This window comes from Balaenoptera borealis, assembly GCF_965194805.1.
Source record: "Balaenoptera borealis genome assembly, chromosome: 4".
Lineage (NCBI taxonomy): Eukaryota > Metazoa > Chordata > Mammalia > Artiodactyla > Balaenopteridae > Balaenoptera > Balaenoptera borealis.
Window position 1 is genome coordinate 38541550 of NC_138861.1, and position 19027 is coordinate 38560576.

The 19027-nt window shown below is 43.8% G+C and overlaps 1 protein-coding gene across 4 annotated transcripts in view; it reads right to left on the bottom strand.

Moving 5' to 3' along the window:
- NR3C2 (nuclear receptor subfamily 3 group C member 2) overlaps positions 1-19027 on the bottom strand; it is a 369924-nt gene that overhangs the window by 20665 nt on the left and 330232 nt on the right. For all 4 annotated transcript variants that reach the window (XM_082388985.1, XM_082388986.1, XM_082388987.1 and 1 more), the window contains exons 7-8: positions 17730-17860; positions 11829-11986 (exon numbers count right to left, since the gene is read on the bottom strand). In XM_082388985.1, the coding sequence (XP_082245111.1) occupies positions 11829-11986; positions 17730-17860 (289 nt within the window). The remainder of the gene's footprint in view (positions 1-11828; positions 11987-17729; positions 17861-19027) is intronic.

Here is a 19027-nt window from a genome sequence, read left to right on the forward strand (position 1 = left end):
ACCAGGAGCCATAGGGCTGACCAGGTGCAGGGCTGGCTCTGCACTCCCATCCTCCACAGGGGCTTCTCTCCCCTCTGCTCCTGCCTTCTGGGCCTGCCTCGCTCATGAACCAGGGAAAATGCACTTAATCACTCCTTGCCTTAATTCTTTTCTCTATAAAAAGGGTAAAAAGAAATGAGTAAATATTACTATTATTCCCTTTTTATAGAGAAAGGAGTTAAGATGAGGTGATGAAGTGTAAATAGTAGTATTTACTCATCCTTCCCTCATGGAGATATTAGAAGGCTTTAATGCTAGGACTTAGGAAGAAAGGCACTAGGTAAATCCCAGGCATTATATAGCTATTTTAATTGTAAGAAGAGGGATTTAGGCTGCCTAAGAGGGGGGGATTTATAGACACAGGTGTTAGACAATGAGATAGTTTTCCAAAAGATTTCAGATTAGGAAGATTCCTGTACATCACATGTGATTTTCTATGAGCATGGCTTCCTGGATCCTCAGTGGATCTTTCTATCTGATGCTTTTTTCCCAGAAAGCTCACCCTATGGCATCATAAATCTCACGGGGTCAGGTGGAGATGGAATGCACGATTCCCTTAACCTCCCCGAAAAAGGCAAGGTCCAAATTTCTCCCCAGCATCCTTACAGGACCTTCTTTTCTTACAGATTTTCAAAACTAGCTGTGAACCATGGCACATGTTCTGTGGGTATACTTATGAAACTTATGAAATGAATAATGAAGCCAAAGGAGTGGTTATCATAAGAAAAAAATGCTTCTTCCCCTCTCTTTAAATAAATTGGGATCAGACATAATCTTTAATTTTGCCAGTTAAGGATTAAAAGGAACAAACTACTGTCTGTTATCATTGTAAGTTCATAAGAGAAAGATTTTTGACACCAAGACAAACAAAACCCATGGAATGGGAGAAAATATTTGCAAATCATATATTGGATAAGGGGTTAAAATCCAGACTATATAAAGAATGCCTGGGCTTCCCTGGTGGCGCAGTGGTTAAGAATCTGCCTGCCAATGCAGGGGACACGGGTTCGAGCCCTGGTCTGGGAAGATCCCACATGCCGCGGAGCAACTGGGCCCGTGAGCCACAATTACTGAGCCTGCGCGTCTGGAGCCTGTGCTCCGCAACAAGAGAAGCCGCGATAGTGAGAGGCCCGTGCACCGCGATGAAGAGTGGCCCCCACTTGCCACAACTAGAGAAAGCCCTCGCACAGAAACGAAGACCCAACACAGCCATAAATAAATAAATAAATAAATAAATAAATAAATAAATAAATAAAGCCTACAACTCAAACAAAAAAATACAAATTTTTAAAAATGGGCAAAGAAACTGGACAATTCTCCAAAGAAGACATACAAATGGCCAATAGGCACATTGAAAGCTGTTCAATATCACTAATCATTAGGCAAATGCAAACCAATACCACAATGAGATACTACTTTAAAACCTGTTAGGATGGCCACTATCAAAAAAAACCCCAGCAAATAACAAGTGTTAGTGAGACTGTAACACTTGTGCCCTGTTAGTGGGAAGGTAAAAGTAACTGGAAAACAGTTTGGTGGTTCCTCAAAAAATTTAACATAGAATTATCATGTGACCCAGGAATTCTATTTCTAGGAATATACCCCCCAAATTGAAAGTAGGGTCTCAAAGAGATATCTGCACACCCATGTCCATAGCAACATTATTCACAATAGCCAAGAGGTAAAGCAAGCCAAGTGTCTGTTGGCAGATGAGTGGGTAAACAAAATGTAGTCTATACATACAGTGGATTATGATTTACCTTAAAATGGAAGGAAATTCTGACACACGCTACAACATGGATGGCAATGGAGGATATTATACTAAGTGAAATAGGCCAGTCTCAAAAGACAAATACTGTAAGAGTCCACATAGATGAGGTAACTAGAGCAGTCAGATTCAGAGACAGGAAGCAGAATGGTGGCTGTTCTGGTGCGGGGGGGCGGGAAGCAGGAGTTAATAGGTATAGAGTTTCAGTTCTGCAAGATGAAGAGTTCTGGAAACTCTCGTCTCAGGGCGAGAGTTCTGGAAATGTGAATGTACTTAACACTACTGAACTGTACAATTAGAAATGGTTAAAGTAGTAAATTTTATGTTTGTGTATTTTACCACAATTAAAAAAAAAAAAAAAAAGGAATGACGAGCTCCTGTATTGAAGTTTGTTTCCTCATTTCTCTAAAGTCAAATACAACTGCATCTTAGAATGTGGCCTGGTGATTGATCAGCAGTTGGTAAGCATTGTCTTAAAGAGTCTAAACATTAGCCACTGAAAATATCTAAACGTTTTAAATCAACCTTTGCCAAGGAGGTAAGGAAATAACCCAGGTTTTGCATTAAGTCAGCTGCAGAAAACCATGAGCAAACACAAAAGACCAAAGGAGATAAAGTTCTGTGGCTGCAAGTGGAAATTAACTGTTCTTGTAATTATGGTGTGATGTGAAGGTGATGGGTGAGAAAGGACTCAGGACCAACGTTACTGACAAAATCATGACCTGAAGCACAAGACCAGCTCTGAAGCATCATGGCTGCCTTTGATGCCAAAATCTCATATTTGTATCTATAGCTCTTCAATGCCACACACTCACATCCACCCATCCATTCACCTACCCGTCTATCTACCTACCTACCTATGTGTCTGTCTGCCTGCCTATCTATCTAATCTATCTATCTATCTACCTATCATTTATCTATAAATAGTACATATACATGTATTAATATATAGTACATTATATATGTATATAATATATAATAAAGCTTTCACTAATTCAAAACTACTCATACACGGGTTTAGGTCCATAACAAAGTTTGTTTGGGGGTTATTTATAAAGATAGAGTTTGCTAAGCTACTGTGATTTCTTCACTGTATCTAAACACATAAACACAAAACTTTGCAAGTTCGCTCAACCACATTCAAAATGCTCCTTTTACATACCTGCCATCACATCACAGAAAGACTTAGAGTTCTATTTTATTAAAAGAGTTTTACTAAAGGGCTTTACCAGACAACACCTTGCCCTTTTTAAAGCTTCCTGCAGCCCCTGTTGGCTTTGTGGCTTCCGACAGAGTTACTGGAAACCTAGGTGAACCAATCAGCTATGCCTCACAAAAACCTCCTCGTTGCTATGGCTACTGAAGAGTTTTCAGACTGTCTGCGAACTGACCTGTCTGCAGCCTCCACCCCAACGTTTGCACAGGGGGGACACACGCTTTCCTGGCTTGTCCCCCCATGTCCCTCTTTTTGCCTTCTTATCTCACCTCAGCGGCAGCTCCTGCCCAGACTCTCTGCAGGCACCTTCCTGGTTTTGGTCCCTTGGTGGTTCTCTTCCTCTGGGCTCGGTTCTGTCCACCGTATGGCCACACTGATGTCCAGGCGGTTCTGTCGACCCCTGGGCTTCAGTGACCACCACGCGCTGTACCTCCTCAGGTAGTATCAGCACTTTGCTTCCTCATCCTCATCTCCACGGAGCCCTGAGCTCACCTGACATTTCCCCTGGGACTCCTCAGGGCACCTCAAGTCAGTACATCCAGAACACGCTTATCTTCTCCACTCACAAAGCTGCTCCCCTGCAACCCCTCGCCCAGTGCTGGTGCCACTCCATCCACCAACCTACGTCCGAATCCTGGGGGTCATCTTAGATCCGCTCCCTCCTCTCTCTCAACCTCTCCGTCCTATCCACCACCAAGAATCATCCATTCCACCACCTGATTATGTCCTAGGTCCCCCCGCCCCTGCTCTAACTTAGCCCCCAGCCCCCATCTCTTACCTGGACCACTGCACCAGCATCCTAACTGGCCCTCTGCCCCTCTTCTAATAGACTCTCTAGACCAGTACTGTCAATACGACCGTCTGCCCTGCCCAAGATGATGGCAACTGGCCACATGTGGCTGCTTGAGCACTCGAAATGTGGCTAGTGTGATAGGGGAACTCAAGTTTCAATTTAACTTCATTTCCATGTCAAGAGCCACACATGGCCAGTGCTTACCACATTGGAAGGAGCGGCACTAGACTCTACAGATGTGCTCAAAATCTCTCAATAGCTCCCTCAGCATGGTTTACAGGTCCTTTCATTGTCTCCATCCTCATTTTTCTCCATTCCTTGGATACAATGAAATTCTCCATTTCTCAAAATCACCATGCACCCTTCTCCTTTGGCATAGTAACTCCTTTGGTTTCGGTGAGCTTCCCTCTGTCTGTCTGGTCAATTCCTACTTTGCCTTTGTGGCTTCCATCATCTGCTGCCCTGGCCCATCTCCACCCTGCCACTTCACCTTCCGGATACCCGCCCTCACCCCGCCGCCCCAGCCCATGGGCTTTCCGGTCCACCTCGAGCACCCAGCACGCTGCATTCTAATTCCCAGTATACTTGTCTACTCTATTCCCCCATCAGACCGCACACTTGGAGGGCAGGGGCCGAGTCTCCTTGGCTGCTGTTTTATCTTCAGCACCAGCACAGTGCCTGGCCCGGTGGTGTCTGCCCGCCCCGGGCTCTTTGACACTGTCTTTCACAATGATTTTTTGGATGTGATACCAAAAGCACAAGTGACAAAGGCAAAGCTCAATGAGTATGACTACATCAAGCAACAGCCTCCTGAGGCATCTACAGGGGAGCCTGGAGAAACACAACTGTGACCAGCAACACAACTGAGCGGCAGTAACCTTAACCATGAACATGGTGAACAAAGGAGGTGCAACAGGCGAGGACACCCTTTGTATCTACAGGCAGTTGCATCTTCCAGCTGGGCTTTGTGGCCCCAGCTACCAGCGCATGAAACACACCAATCCTGGAACTGCCTAGACCTTTTCACACCACACCCAAAGTCATCCTTTCCCTATTTATCCACAATGCTGAAAAAACAGAACATTCGGACCTATTTTTTTCCCCATTTTCCCCCATTTTTATTTTTAATATATTTGATGCAATTTTTTTCAGTTACGCAGACATAAAAAAATTTTTTTAGATGAAAATAAGCATTCATTGGCACAATTCACCCAGGGCAATGCAGTCTGAACTCTGCTGTACCCTTGAAGTGAGAAATTTGTAGAGGCAAATGCAAAAATAGGGCTGCAGAGAGAGACGCCGTGAACCATTAATACCTGTCCCGTTGGTTTCACCAACTAGACAAAGAGTAAGATCTGCCCGGTCAATTACTCGATTAATTTGAAATCTTTACCTATGAAGATTTCTTTTCCCGGAGGAGTGGGTCTTTGCCCTCTCTCGTGCTCTGGAAGATAAGGCTTTGCTCACTTTGCTGACTCTGGCGATAAGCAAGTCTGCCTTTATTTAGAATCTTTCTTAGTCATGGTCTCGTCAAAGAAGAAGGCCGTGTAATACCGCTAACAATCATATCACAGGGGCAAGGGTTTTCATTCACCAACATCCATCTTTCCTGATGGTGACCTCACAGCAATCTGCCCTTGTCTCCATCACCAAACACCTTCCATCCCATCTGTGAATCTGAAAGTGTCTCAAGCACACCCAACATGTTCTAGCAACACCAGCCTCCCCTGGTAAGTGGCAGGACACGTAGAGCACCGGGACCGGAAGTGCCTCAGAAAGGCTTCTATACTGACCTTGGTCTATGTGATTCGTGCCTAGGTGACTGCCCCGCCCTGTAGAATGGCCTTTCCTGCTCATGTCCCTGGCTTGGTCTTGCCAACTTTACACTGTCACCCCCTTGAAGGCTCTGCCATGTGCTTGTCCGAGTGTCTCTGTGCTGAAAGTAAACTAAAACTGCCTGATGGATGGTGCTCTTTGGTGGTGCAGAGACAGGGTTTTGGGAAGCTCAAACACAGTCTTGGAAAAGAGGAAGCGGAGGGGCGAATATTTGTTTGGTGCCTGTTACCTTGTGGATTCCTCAGTACCTGTGTTATTTCATGCGCTTCTAAAAATTTCCTACAAGATGGGTATTGTTCCCATTTTACAGCTGAAAAAACGGAGGGCCAAAAATTTAGGCCAAGTGCCCAAGTTTACTGAGAGAAATGTTGGTGGAGCGGCAGAGGCCATGCTCTACCTGCTATCTCCAGTGGTCACAATTCTGTGGCAGACTCCTAGGTGGGCCTTGGAACTTTTCTCGAGGAGATACTGACGGTAATGACGTGAAACAGAATCAGACGTGAAAGCAGCAGACAGCCCAAATGGTGGATCCACCCAACCTGGGGGCTGGCATGCTTCAGTGTGCGGGAAGAAACAGATCTGCATCGCTCTCAAAACCACCTCGAGCGTGGTCATGATGGAAACTGCCACTATCACTGCCCGATGCAAAAGCACCCACTCGTTAAATGAGCAATGGGGATCTCAAAATAACTTGTTAATAGATCCAGCTGCTTGCAGCGATGTCTCTTTTGTTGATGATCGTGAAACTGAAACGTAACGCCCTCTCCACAGAAAGCAGGGAGTCTCCCAGTGTGCACTCAGGGAGGTACTGTATCAGCAGATGTTCTGCTCCCATCTCGTCTGCATCCCCCTCGCAGAAGGGAAGCTCGGCTCCGAGAGCCTGGCTGGAGGAGAGCCACCTGGGCTGTGCAGCCTTCCCTCTGCAACCACAGAAAGCGATCACTCAGCAACAGGACCCTCTGGTCATGCCGAGGGACTTGCCGGTACCTGCCCAGGCAATGGGGAGGTTCTTAGCCGGGTTTAACGATCATCGGCAGAGATGAAAGCCTCCCCACCAAAGACAGCTCAGCTTATGGTAAGGCAGACCCAACATTTGGTTTTGGGAACTGCTGAACGTGCATGACATTTTAATGTAACACCAGGTTCACTGCCTTCAAGACGTAACCCCACGCCTCACAAAAACAACGCATTCCAGAAGATGCCAGGGAAGGGCCAAATGAGTCTGGAGAGCTGGAGAGCAGTGCAGCTATTTTCAATATGCTAATTTTCTGATCTCCAGAAATGCAGCCCAGCCTGAAAGCCAGCAGCTATGATCAGCCTGAAGCCCTCCTGCATCATGTGGGCGGTATGGAGAGTGCCAGTCAGTTAAGAGGGTTCCAAGCTGCCACTGGCTACCTAAGGACCTTGAGAAGTCACTCTCTGGACCTCTGTCTCTTCTTCTACGAAAGAAAGATTCTCTGAGATGCCCTTACCCCGCCCCTGGAAGCCTTCCATGACCCCTGCCCAGCACAGCTGGCTCCTAGACCTTCTCGACAAGCCTTTCCAGCAACTCAGAATAAACATCAGTGAGCCCATGACTCATGGTGCGCTCATCTCTACAGAGCTCCCGGCCCGCCACCCTGTATAGTGCTGTCTGGTGGTCCTGAGCAGGCAGAAAGCCCCCCGTGGTCAGGTTTGGGTCTCTCCCGCTAGTGCCCTGCCTGGTGCTTTTAGACACTAATGTGTTTGTTGAATGAGATGAACCTCTTCCTCTATCAGAGCAAGTGGGATTCCTAAGGACAGGAATGGGAATAGTGAGAATAATACCCAGCTTATAGGGGGTTTTTAGAACTGCATGAAATAACACAGGTACTGAGGCATCCAAACAAATGTTCACCCCCTCAGCTTCCCCTTTTGAATGGGATGAACCTCTTCCTCCATCAGGGTGAGTGGGATTCCTAAGGATGGGCATTCTGTTCCCACTTGCACCTCTGGTCCTAGAACACGGTAGTGGCTCACGGTCACATGAATGAATGCACATGCAGGTGCTCTCAAAGGTCCCACTGTCCCTAGTTACCTTCTGCCTTGCATTACGCTCTAGCTGTCTCTCTAGAATCTAAGCAATCTGAGGGTTGGGTTGGTGTCCTATGTTTATTTTGTATCTTCTGCAGTCTCGTCAATTTTGCTAGGCATGAGGCACTCTGTAGGCTAGTGTATATGTGGAAATAAAGTCAATTACAACAGTATAACCTTGAAACTAGTTAACAAAGGGCAATTTTTTTTGCCTCTAAGAAACACTAATATCATCCGTTAATGTTTACCAGCTGTTCTACACACTGATAGTAACATAAATAGTCCTTGATCTCCATGAATGAGTAGAAGTTACCAATAAATTCATTAGAAATGTGCCTCTTACACTCACAGGAAATTAACTGCCATTCATAGTAATACCTAGAAAGTGACTAGTAATTCTCAATTCTCTCTAGAAGAATAAGGAATCTATATGCTTTTCATATAACGCCCATTTACAATGCAAAAATACACCTATCCCGAGAAGCCTGGCCACAGCTGCTTTCTTTGAATCTTTTTTGGGGGGAAGATTGATGTTTGGAGGGCTTGTGATTCATTAAAGTTGCTGACCAGTTCAAATACTTAACTGCCAACCTGTTCTTTCAGAGAATGTTCCTTCCACTCACCTTGGTACTGCTCTGCCAACCCATGTGTGCACCAAGTGGGAGAAAACCATGCATCACGAGAGCTGTGTACACGTGTCCCCAGATCTATGGATGTGTGTCCTGAGGGCTGGCGTACTATGCACGCTATTTAAGCAGAACTTTGATTTACATGCACAGGGTTCTTGTTTGTGTGACCCTTAGGAACACACGCTCTTTTTCCACAAGGTGACCAGAACGAGGCTCTGAGTACAGAGCCAGTCCTTCTGTAGCTCTTTGTTCCCTGGAAGAAAATTCTACAAATGTTGACTCTCTTATTTACTCTAATGAAAAAGCTGTAGGCAGTCTCAAGTCTGAGTAAGCGTGAATGTTAGAAAGGTTCCCCTAGACTTACAATGCATTTTTCAATGTTCTGTCTGGGATGGCAATATAAATAGAGCATTCAAGATGCTTCTGTTAGGCTACTGAGACACTACATATCAGTCAATGAAGGAAAATGATCTCTAGAAGAAAATGGAAGAGAAAAGCTTTGTGACATTAGCTTAGACAAGGATTTCTTAGCTACAGCCAAAAAACATGATTCATAAAAGAAAAAATAATCAATTGGACTTTATTAGAATTCAAAATCCCTGCTCTGCAAAAGACACTGTTAAGAGAATGAAAAGATAAACCACGGCCTGGGAGAAAATACTTGCAAGTCATATATCTTATAAAGGAACTGTATCTAGAATATATAAAGGAGTCTCAAAACTCAACAATCTAATTACAAATGAACAATCCAGTTTTTAAAAATGAGCAAAAGAGGTGAACAGATACTTCAGCAAAGATGGTAAATAAGCACAAGAAAAGAGCATTAATCATGAGGGAAATGCAAACTAAAACCACAGGGAGACATCGCCACACAGCTATTAGAATGGCTAAAACTAAAAAGACTAATGATACTGAGTGTTAGCAAGGATGTGGGACAATTTGAACTCACACACACTTCTTGAGGGAATTCACAATTGTCCAGTGACTTTGGAAGACAGTTTGGCAATCTCGTAAACAACGAAAACATACCTACCACATGACCCAGGTCTTCCGCTGCTAGCTATTGACTCAAGAAAAAGAAAGCAATGTCCACACAAAGACGTATACACGATATTCAGTGCAACTTTATCTGTTAGTAGCGCCCAGTCTGGAAACAACCCAAATGTCCATCAATAGGTGACAAGACCACTGAACTGTCAAATATCTTTATGATGGGACGCTAGTCAGCAATAAGTAGAAATGAAGTACTGATATATGGCAACAGCATGGATGAATCCCCAAATAATTATGCCAAGTGAAGGATGCCAGCTACCAAAGACTATCTACTGTATAATTCCACGTATATGAGACACTAGCATATATAAACTAATCTACATTGCCAGAAAACAATATGGAAGGCACCTGGGGAGTAGTAGGTAGCAGGAAAGGTTATGGATAAACAACAAGGTCCTACTGTATAGCATAGGGAACTATATTCAATATCCTGTGATAAGCCATAATGGAAAAGAATATGAAAAAGAATATATATATTTGTATACCTGAATCACTTTGCTGTACAGCAGAAATTAACATAACATTGTAAATCAACTATACTTCAATTAAAAAAAAGGCACGAGGAAACTTCTGGAGTGATGGATATGTTTGCTGTCTTGATTGCGATGATAGTTTCATGGGTGTAGACACGTGTCAAACTTCTCAAATGGTATGTGCTAAGTATGTTTGGTTTATTTTGTATCAATTATACCATAATAAAAAAAAATACTAAAAAGACATTGATTTGCCTTGGGGGATTTTGCAGCAAGTCATCATTTATGATTTAGCCATTTGGCAACTGTTCATTGAGTTCCTATCTTGTGCCAAGCACTGTGCTGCACTAAAAACAAGCCAGCAGAGGACGGTTTGACACCTTGACCACTGGTGCAGCCTCCGAGGGTTTCCACTGTCCTACTGTGCTTAAGGCATGGAGATCCCGAAAGGCTGTGGATAAACAACTTTTAACTTCTATTGTCAGTCTCATTACATGTAAATTGCTTCAATGTGTATCATCTTGTTTCATATGCTGTGATAACAATTACACACTCATTTTGAAACTGCGCTTGTGCCTGCCCAATCATTTGCACAAATAACAGAATTCATCAAGAAAGAACCACACCTCCTGTTCCCCCTCCCCAACCCCAGCTCCACTAAGAAGGACTTTCAAGAAAACCAACAGGAGCGAGTAACTGTGCTCCTTGTTCTCGGGTAGATGATCCTGCGCCACGGTCTAGTTTCCTTTACTTCCTCTTGTGAGGGTTGTGGAGAGCATCGTTTGCTGTGTTCCCCAAAGTCCTGTAGACCATCATTTCTTATCCCTGAGATTTTCTATTAAACCATGATTTTAGGCCACTAATAATTAGCAAAACTATCTTTCGCTCTATTCACCTTGCGGAAATTTGACTCTTAGTGTATGAAACGTTCAGAGAAAGCAAAGGCCAACGTGATACGCACGGGGTCTTCAGTGTAAAAACCCTGGAAAGTGACATTCTTTTATCAACCAACCCACAAGGCCATACCATTCCACTGGCATAAACAAATCTCTAAAGGATGAACCATTATTTCAGTAGTAATACCATTATACTATCGGTCATCAAGCCTGTCAACATTGTCCTTAACAATACAGAAGTACTTGAAAAGGGGTTTCTTACCCAAATTACATGGGCTGAACTTGGGCAATAAATTTTCCAAAAGAAAGTAGGAAAACCTTCAAATATAAAAAAGCTAAATTAGCATGACCGTGTATAACTTTTTTTGAGCCAGAACTAGAGAAACTGCTTGCAAAATGAAACGAGAAGCATATTTTAAGTGACATAACAAACCAAGTTATCCAAGTCAGTATTTTGTAGAAACTGCTAACCACCACTACATCTATAATTGAATAAATTAGAAACCAGCTCAGAATTTACTTTCCATATTTACACAAGCCAAGAAAGGTGACTCCTACGAAGAATAGTGAATATAAGATTCAAAATTTGGCAACAAATGAGATGATCCCAGCTGGCCCTGGACCACTAATAATGTTTTTGAAAGATTGGGTTATTAGATTAACAGTTGTAGAAGATGGACTCTATTTATGCAATGTTAAAGCAAACATTTTTATTAACCAAACAGTTCCTAAATTGCAAGCAGAAATGGGAAACTTGATCTGACACCTGTAGCAAATCTGAGGGCCTTCCCTGGCCCAGAGCTCAGGGTTTGCCATCATGGTGCACATTTCTCTTACACTCTGCTCAGGAGGGAAAAGAGCCACACTTTTTCCTTTACATGAAGTTTGTTTCAAAGGTATTCTGAAGAAACGCTTCTTTCCTCATCAGTTTTCAACTCTTGCTGCCTCTCGTGGATAATCTACCCCTATTCTTCCCAAAGCCTCGAGAACTTTCTCAGCTCTCCAGTTGCTTTGGGTCCACAGTGTGTGGCTGTGGATCCTTCATTTAACAGGCACCAAGAGGCTCTACTTACATCATGCATGGAGTCCAGAAGCTTGGTCAGTTGGTAGAACCTCTGCCAGCTCTGCCCGGAATTGTTGGGACACTTCGTTACCATCTTCCTCAGTTCTTTGATGTAATTTGTCCTCATTTCTTCAAACGCAGCCTGGCTTTTGAGGCCATCCTTTGGAACTGTGTTGAAGGAATACTGACATGTAAGTTCCCAAGTTGGAAAACAGCTTTAACATCCTCATAGTTAAATGGCTTAGACTATTTTGAGGTCATGAGGCTCACACTTTGAGATTGATACTGAATCTCAATTATTACATTTATGAATAAACATGGCAGCTATATAACGGTTAACCTTTGTACACACACATATACAAAAGAATAATAATAACTGGTTTATTGGGTGTATGTTATAATGCACTTTGCTTATATTAGCTTGCTTAATCTTGACATCAGTCTTATGACATAATCATTATGTTATTCTCACTTTACAGATGTGGGAACTGAAGATGGGAGGTTTAATCACTTGCACAAGGACACAATAAATACATGGTAGAGGAAGGGTATAAACCTAAGTCTGTCTGTTTCCAAAGCCTGTCTCTTAACCACAGTGCTATACTGTCTTGTGGCCTGTCATCAAAGTTTTTATGAATCCAACTTGCCAATACCTCAAACGTAGGAAAATATACTTTGATTTTCCAGGACAACTGGAAGAGACACAGACAATCTAAGCTGGGGCTGGAATTAGAAAGCAACATGTTCATATTCCAGTTCCAATGTCAAAGACACTCGGGGAAACCTGCCATCTACCAGGGGGAAGACAGTGTGTGGCAAAGAAGCACTTCCCATCCTCTTTGTTCCAAGATCACATGACCACCGAGGCACTGTCATGTGACCGCCCAGACAACCTGCTGGCAGGTCTGTGCACTGGTTTGTGTGTGTGACGGGTAACACAACAGTGCTCTGCATACAAGGCAAGATCAAAAACTTTCGAAGAGAAGAAACGACATTCATCGTTATCTTCGATAAGATAGAAAATTAAGGGTTATGTTTTCTTCTTTCCTTGTACGGAGCGGCTGGCTTTCCTAATGAAACAAAAAACATCTCACTAAAAGTAATACTTTGAAATTCAGCACCTGGAAGGATATGAGTGTTTCTGTGACCTGAAAGGAGATGCTCTTTCCCAGGACACACGTGAACACACTTTATGGAGAAGGGGTGCACCAGGGCCTGTGTTCTGCGAGGAGATGTAGGGCAGAGTGTAAGCTACAGGTGTCCCCTTTGAAAATCGACTTACATGTTTGCTTTTGTTCACTACAGCCAATATGTACTTACGCTTATGCTTTAACTCTGAAAAATCAAATCACTTAGAACTTTCATTTTTGGGTGATGAAGATAATAAAAATTCACCTTGTGATACAGAGTCTGAAATTGCTCTTGCTTTCACTTCTTAAGTGCACATCCTATTTGCTAATTTACAATAACTGGTATAAATAATAACTTACTTGGGCCATCAGCTCTTTAGAATGGCTAAATATGTTTTTGAGTGTTATGTGTAACCCTGGGAGCAGGAATACCACTGTTTCCAAATAAACCCTGTTGTCCTATATAAAGATACAGATTATCTTGCAAATTAACTTCCCACATGATGCTACTGATCTTCTCCTTGAGTTTAATTGTTGAGGCTTTTGATTTGTCGTTTATCTAAGTCTATTTTTTGTGGGGAAAAAATAAATCCCTAATGGCCACTGCACGATTTCCTGAGGCTGCCACAATATTAGTTGTGGTTTAAAATATTTGACATTCACGTTCAGAATTAAATATCATCCATTATGTAACAGTTTATTTTTCTTTGCAATTAAACCCTTGTTTTAAAAGTATAAAAAACGTGAAGAAGGATGGTAATAACCAGGACGTTAATAGTGAAACTACAGATCCACTTTCTACCAAAACTTTAATGTTAACCCAAAACGTTTCAAAAGAAACTGAAAGTTTGCAAATAAGTGCCTACACTGCCCACCCACAGATAAACATTTATTTTTTTTAAGTTTCAAAATGTTATGGAGTAAACCTTTAGTTTTTCAGTATAGATACTTATGGATGTCATACCTTAAAAAATTACCTAAAATTAGAATGGAGTGAATACATTTACGATTATATTTCAATGCTATTTGGTATAGCTACTAAGATAAACCAAAAGCCTTCATATTTCTGATAGCTGTGTTATCAAAATTCTCAAGATTATGAACAACTTATATCAAATATTACTTGTATTTTACTGCTGTGACTGAAATATATTGTACCATTTTCCCAGCCAGATATTTTAGAAGTTGAAACAAACCCACAAAAAAAGAGAACTTAGGCAAAACCTCAAATTTTGGAGGTCTGCCCAGATTTTCTGAATTTACTTATTAAATGCAGCAGGGCTCCTGGAAATCATCCAAAACCTATGGGCTGGAGAAGAGCAAAGAGGCAACTGGGTGGGAAGACGGTCTGCTTTCCTCTGTGAGCAAAAAGAACATGATCTTCTCTTGATGTCATTGCTTAAAAACTTTCCTGATACACTGGACATCAGGTGTGTAATTTAACCTTCTAAATAAGAAGAAAATTTTTCACACATTCTATCACAGATTAGCAAAATAGGCTTGCAGCAAAATAAGCTGCAGTTTAAGCTGCAGTAGAATTCTTTACTTCTGTTCTCCTGCTTTTTGATTTTGCTTTTTCTGCATCTACAAAAATCAGCCTTGAATGTACTGAGCTACTTGGAAGCTAATAAATTAATTCAGGGAGCGTCAAAGTGATATCAGAATTGATTATAGGCTGACTGATTAAATGGATGTAAAAGGATAAGACACCAATTACAATGAGTGGTCAAAGTTTATAAAGGATTAGTATCACATGCATTTTTAGAAAAAAATTAAATTCTATCACCCATCTGATATAATTTTTTTTAAAACATTTTTCTAAGAGTAATGATTAGTGACATAGCTTGGAAAGGGGAATAAAATCACTGTCACTGAATTTCAAGAGTACATTTCCAGGGAATTCCCTGGCAGTCCAGTGGTTAGGACTCCGTACTTTCATTGCTAAGGGCGTGGGTTCAATCCCTGGTTGGGGAACTAAGAGTACATTTCCAAAGTTATATTTCAGAAAGGATAAACTGGGAACCTCAGAAACCTTGAGGAACACTGGAGCAGGGAGCAAAGCCTGGTTCTACTGACCCTGCAGACGAGGGGCTGCAAACACAAGCTCCTGGATGTGGGCTGAGTGTACAGGGAGGAATGCAGGGACCGGTGGGGCCTGCGGTAAACTGGGGAGAGCATGGGCTGCCCTGTACAAGTGAAGTCAGTGAAAATCAAACCAGACAAAAGGCCAAAAGCAACCTGAAAAGCCTTGCCGGCCAAGTGAAACACAGCTGGGAAGCGCTGACCCCACCTCCCTCCCACGCTGCTGGTCTGTCCCTCTGCTGGAGTCCAGCCCAGCCTGCTCTCCCTCCAATCTCCCTGCTGCCGTCACCTGCCAGGGCCTGCTTTCCACTTCCTGCTTGGGGCAGAGTGGGAATCGCTGGGAGTGAAGGCCAAGGCCCTGGGTTTGAGTCCTAACTCACCAAGGAGGCTGCACAAGTCACACCTGCATGCCTCCGTCTTGGCCACTTGAGAACGGGGGGGGGGGGCTACCCATCCTGCAGCGTTAAATTAGATGATAAAAACTCTTTGGAAACTGAGAGGTGCTAAATGTAGGTGGAGCAGGGACTCAACCACATCATCCACATCTACCACCGCCTCCCCGCTTCCTGTTCTACCCGTCTCAGGCTTCACTCTTCCCCAGACCCAATCCTTCCTTGCTGGAAACAGCATCTCTTCTTATCCATCCCATCCTCAGTGCTTGGCTGTGGACGCCACTTCCTTCCACGTGACTCTACTGAAAACCGCCCTTTCTCCCAAGCTGCTGATTCCTGGACCAAGGGGAGGGCTGGGTGCATCCTGGATGCTCTTTTCAGCTTCCAGGTGGTCGCTCAACAAACTCTCCTCCTTTGAAGTCCTCGCCACTCACCCCGGCGTCCTCGGCATTCAGGACATTTCTCCGTTTTCTCAGTGGCCCACAGCGCTTGGCTCTGGGATTTCCTCTCCATCCTGTCTCTTGCCATCATTCCTGGTCTCGCCCTCACCTGATGGGAGCTCCCTCAAATTCCTGCCCCTCTGTGTGAAAAGGCCTGTGCCGTTGTCTGGGGAAGAAGTGCCCAGCATCCTTGCCAAGGCTAATCCTGCCCTCCCTCGTCTCTTCTGGCACCGTCTGCCATCGACTTCTCTCCTCTCATGCTTGGTTCCAGGTGCCTAAAAATGCTTCCCATCAATCTGCAAGTCCCTGGCTGTCTGGCACCTGCCTGATGCCCAATGGTCAACCCCAGCAGGCTTCTGTCAGCATTCTCAGCTTTCTCTGGAAGCGATGCCATTAGTCATGCCGCTCGGGAAACCTTGAACTCTTGGCACCTTCCCGGTTCCCCTACCTCCCTGACAGTTCTGTCCCTGTCCCTCAGCCGCTGCAATCCTCCTTTCCAGTAGCTCAGTGGCTCTTTCCTCTTCTTTCTGTGCCTTGGCACCCCACTCGCCATTGGACTTTCATTTTCTACAAGGATAATTTCAAGTTTATATCTTGATACCCAAACCTGTCTTCTGAGCTCGAGTCCCCCAGTTTCCCCCTCTTTCAGCCTCGCTATGAGAGGCTACCTCTGACAATCAGCCCATCCAAAAGAGAAGTCATTTTACATTCCACAGAATCTGCTCCAAGTCCTGACATGAACGTATTTCTCTTCATGGTATCACTGCCATCTTAGTCACTTCTCTGCACTCAAAACCTAGGTCACTTCCGACCCAGACTATTTTTATTTCCCCTTCTTGTCAGCTGCCAAGGTCAATTCTACAGTGTGTCTTGAATGCGTCTGGTGCTGTCATCATAGCATCCACCATTATTTTCCAGGCTGTTATTTCAACAGCCTCACAGCAGGTCTCTAGGCTTCTAGTCTGGCTCAATTCTCTGTCTGGCTTGGCCTCTCTCCTTCCCCGTCCCATTCCCTCTCATCCGGTTTATTGTCAGACACATGTTCATAAAGCCATGAAGGATCCCTTTGGTCATGTCACCCTACTGCTCAGAGCCTTCGGTACCACACTCCCCTGCTCGCCTAATAGACACCGGTTGTCTTCAACAGGTGGGAATCTTCCAGCCCAATCTGCATCCCAACCTTATTCCCCACTTCTCCCCAATCCAATACCACCTGATGTGCCTTGAAAAATTTAGTGGATACAGAAATGAGATAAAAAAAATTAAAACATTAACGGGCAAAACAATTCCCGAGAACTAAGTGCTATTGCATGGCTCTGCTTCCCACCCTGCCACGCTCGCTCACGCCGTTCCCCGGCAGGAAGGCCAGCTCCTGCCTCAGATTCAACCCCTCACCCTGGCAAAGCTCTCCGAGTTGCAGCTTCACCATAAATCCCTCCCTGATACCCAGAACTGAGCATGCGCTTCTCTTCTCTGAGCCCCCAGAGAAGAGCCCGCTCTTTATCTCGATCACGGTAGATAATCCCTTTCCACAATGTATTAAAACTACCTTGGAATTCATCTTACGGTAAAACTCCCTGAGGGTCGAGACTGTACCTCATTCATTCCAGTAGTTCCTGAATTGCCCAGTCCCACCATACACATAACAGACACTTAACAAATCCGATGGATGAAGGAATCAAGGCAGATGCTCTACCCAAAGCTTCATACTCTGCAAGTAACTTAGTTCATCCGACACCAAAGCCCTCCGCCCACCTCCTCCTATTTTTTTTTCCATATCGACTACCTGACCCTATAAATAGGCAACTCTCCTACAGGGGAGATGATGTGACAATGTAGGAAAAGGGCCAGGTGGGTGTCAGTTTACTTGTGCTCAGCAGCAGCAACACTTTCATTACGGTGTATTCCTCAAAGGTGAGCTGCAGCCGGACAAACTGAAGGCTGATCTGGTGCATCCCCTGGCAAAGCTCATACATGGCAGACTGGTGCATCTTCTCTCTGCAAAGGAAAAGCAAAGATGTCTGAGAATGCAACGTCCATGATCAGACCCAGACTGGCGAGAGATCTGAGTCAGATCTCTCATTTGCTTTTGCTTCAATATGGAGTAGAAGTGTACTTGCAAGGCAATTCAGCTGCCTTGCATGGTGACTGGTAAATTGCTTATAGACCAACCCTGTCAGGCTGTTGACTCGTCCATTGGGAGAATGTGTCAGAAGCACCGAAACCAACCTTTCTCAAAGCATGCCATGATTTCATTGTACAGCAAGAGTGACAACAAGTGATGGTGGGCGTGTGTGATCCTGAGATTGTCCACCAAGCAGAGAAGCTGCCGTGATGTGGGGGGAAGCCTGGAGACGCCTATTCCTCTTCGGCCAGAGATCCCAAGCGCTTACTATTCGGAAGGGCTGTGTTAGATGCTAAGGATGCAGGACAGCGATGAATAGTCTCATATCCACATGGACCCCTTTACAGAGGTCGTGAAACGTGTCCGTTAACTCTTTGCAGCGGCACATTTAAAAAGGGAAATCAGACAACATTTTAAAAGATTCCTCAAATGGAATCTCTCCAGTACAGGGAGAAAGTGATATGGGAGTTTGTGTGATACATACACGTGTCCATTTAAACAACCAACCAAAGCTACTTTCTCCGCCAAACCCAAGTGTTTCCATAAAAATCCTCATGATTTTACGACAGAAGTCATTATTTTCTCTTTCCGTGAGAAGGAAGTAAGGCATCATTTAGTTGTTCAGACGTTTTTTCTCAAAGTAATAAATCTTTTGGGAGGCCCTGGATAAGTACTCTGTTATGATGACCAGAATGAAATTAGTAAAAAAGAGTTTACTAGTGAGAAATGGGAAAGGACTTGACAAAGGCTATAGACACAGAAAAGGAGGTCACAATGGCTGATCTATTTCTATGAGTGACTGAACCAGGGGGGTGTCTGTAGCAAAGCAACCCTGCAATACCTCTTCCAGAGGCACTCTTGGGTTTAAATGGCAAAAATCTCTTTTATCTCAAGTCTGAAAGACATTTGTAAAAAAACCATAATGGAACACATAGCATTTTGCTTGGTATTATTGCTATATGTCTCTCCCTTCCCATAACAGGCTAAGAGATATTTTTATCATTTTTTAAATTTATTTTTTTATTGAAGTATAGTTGATT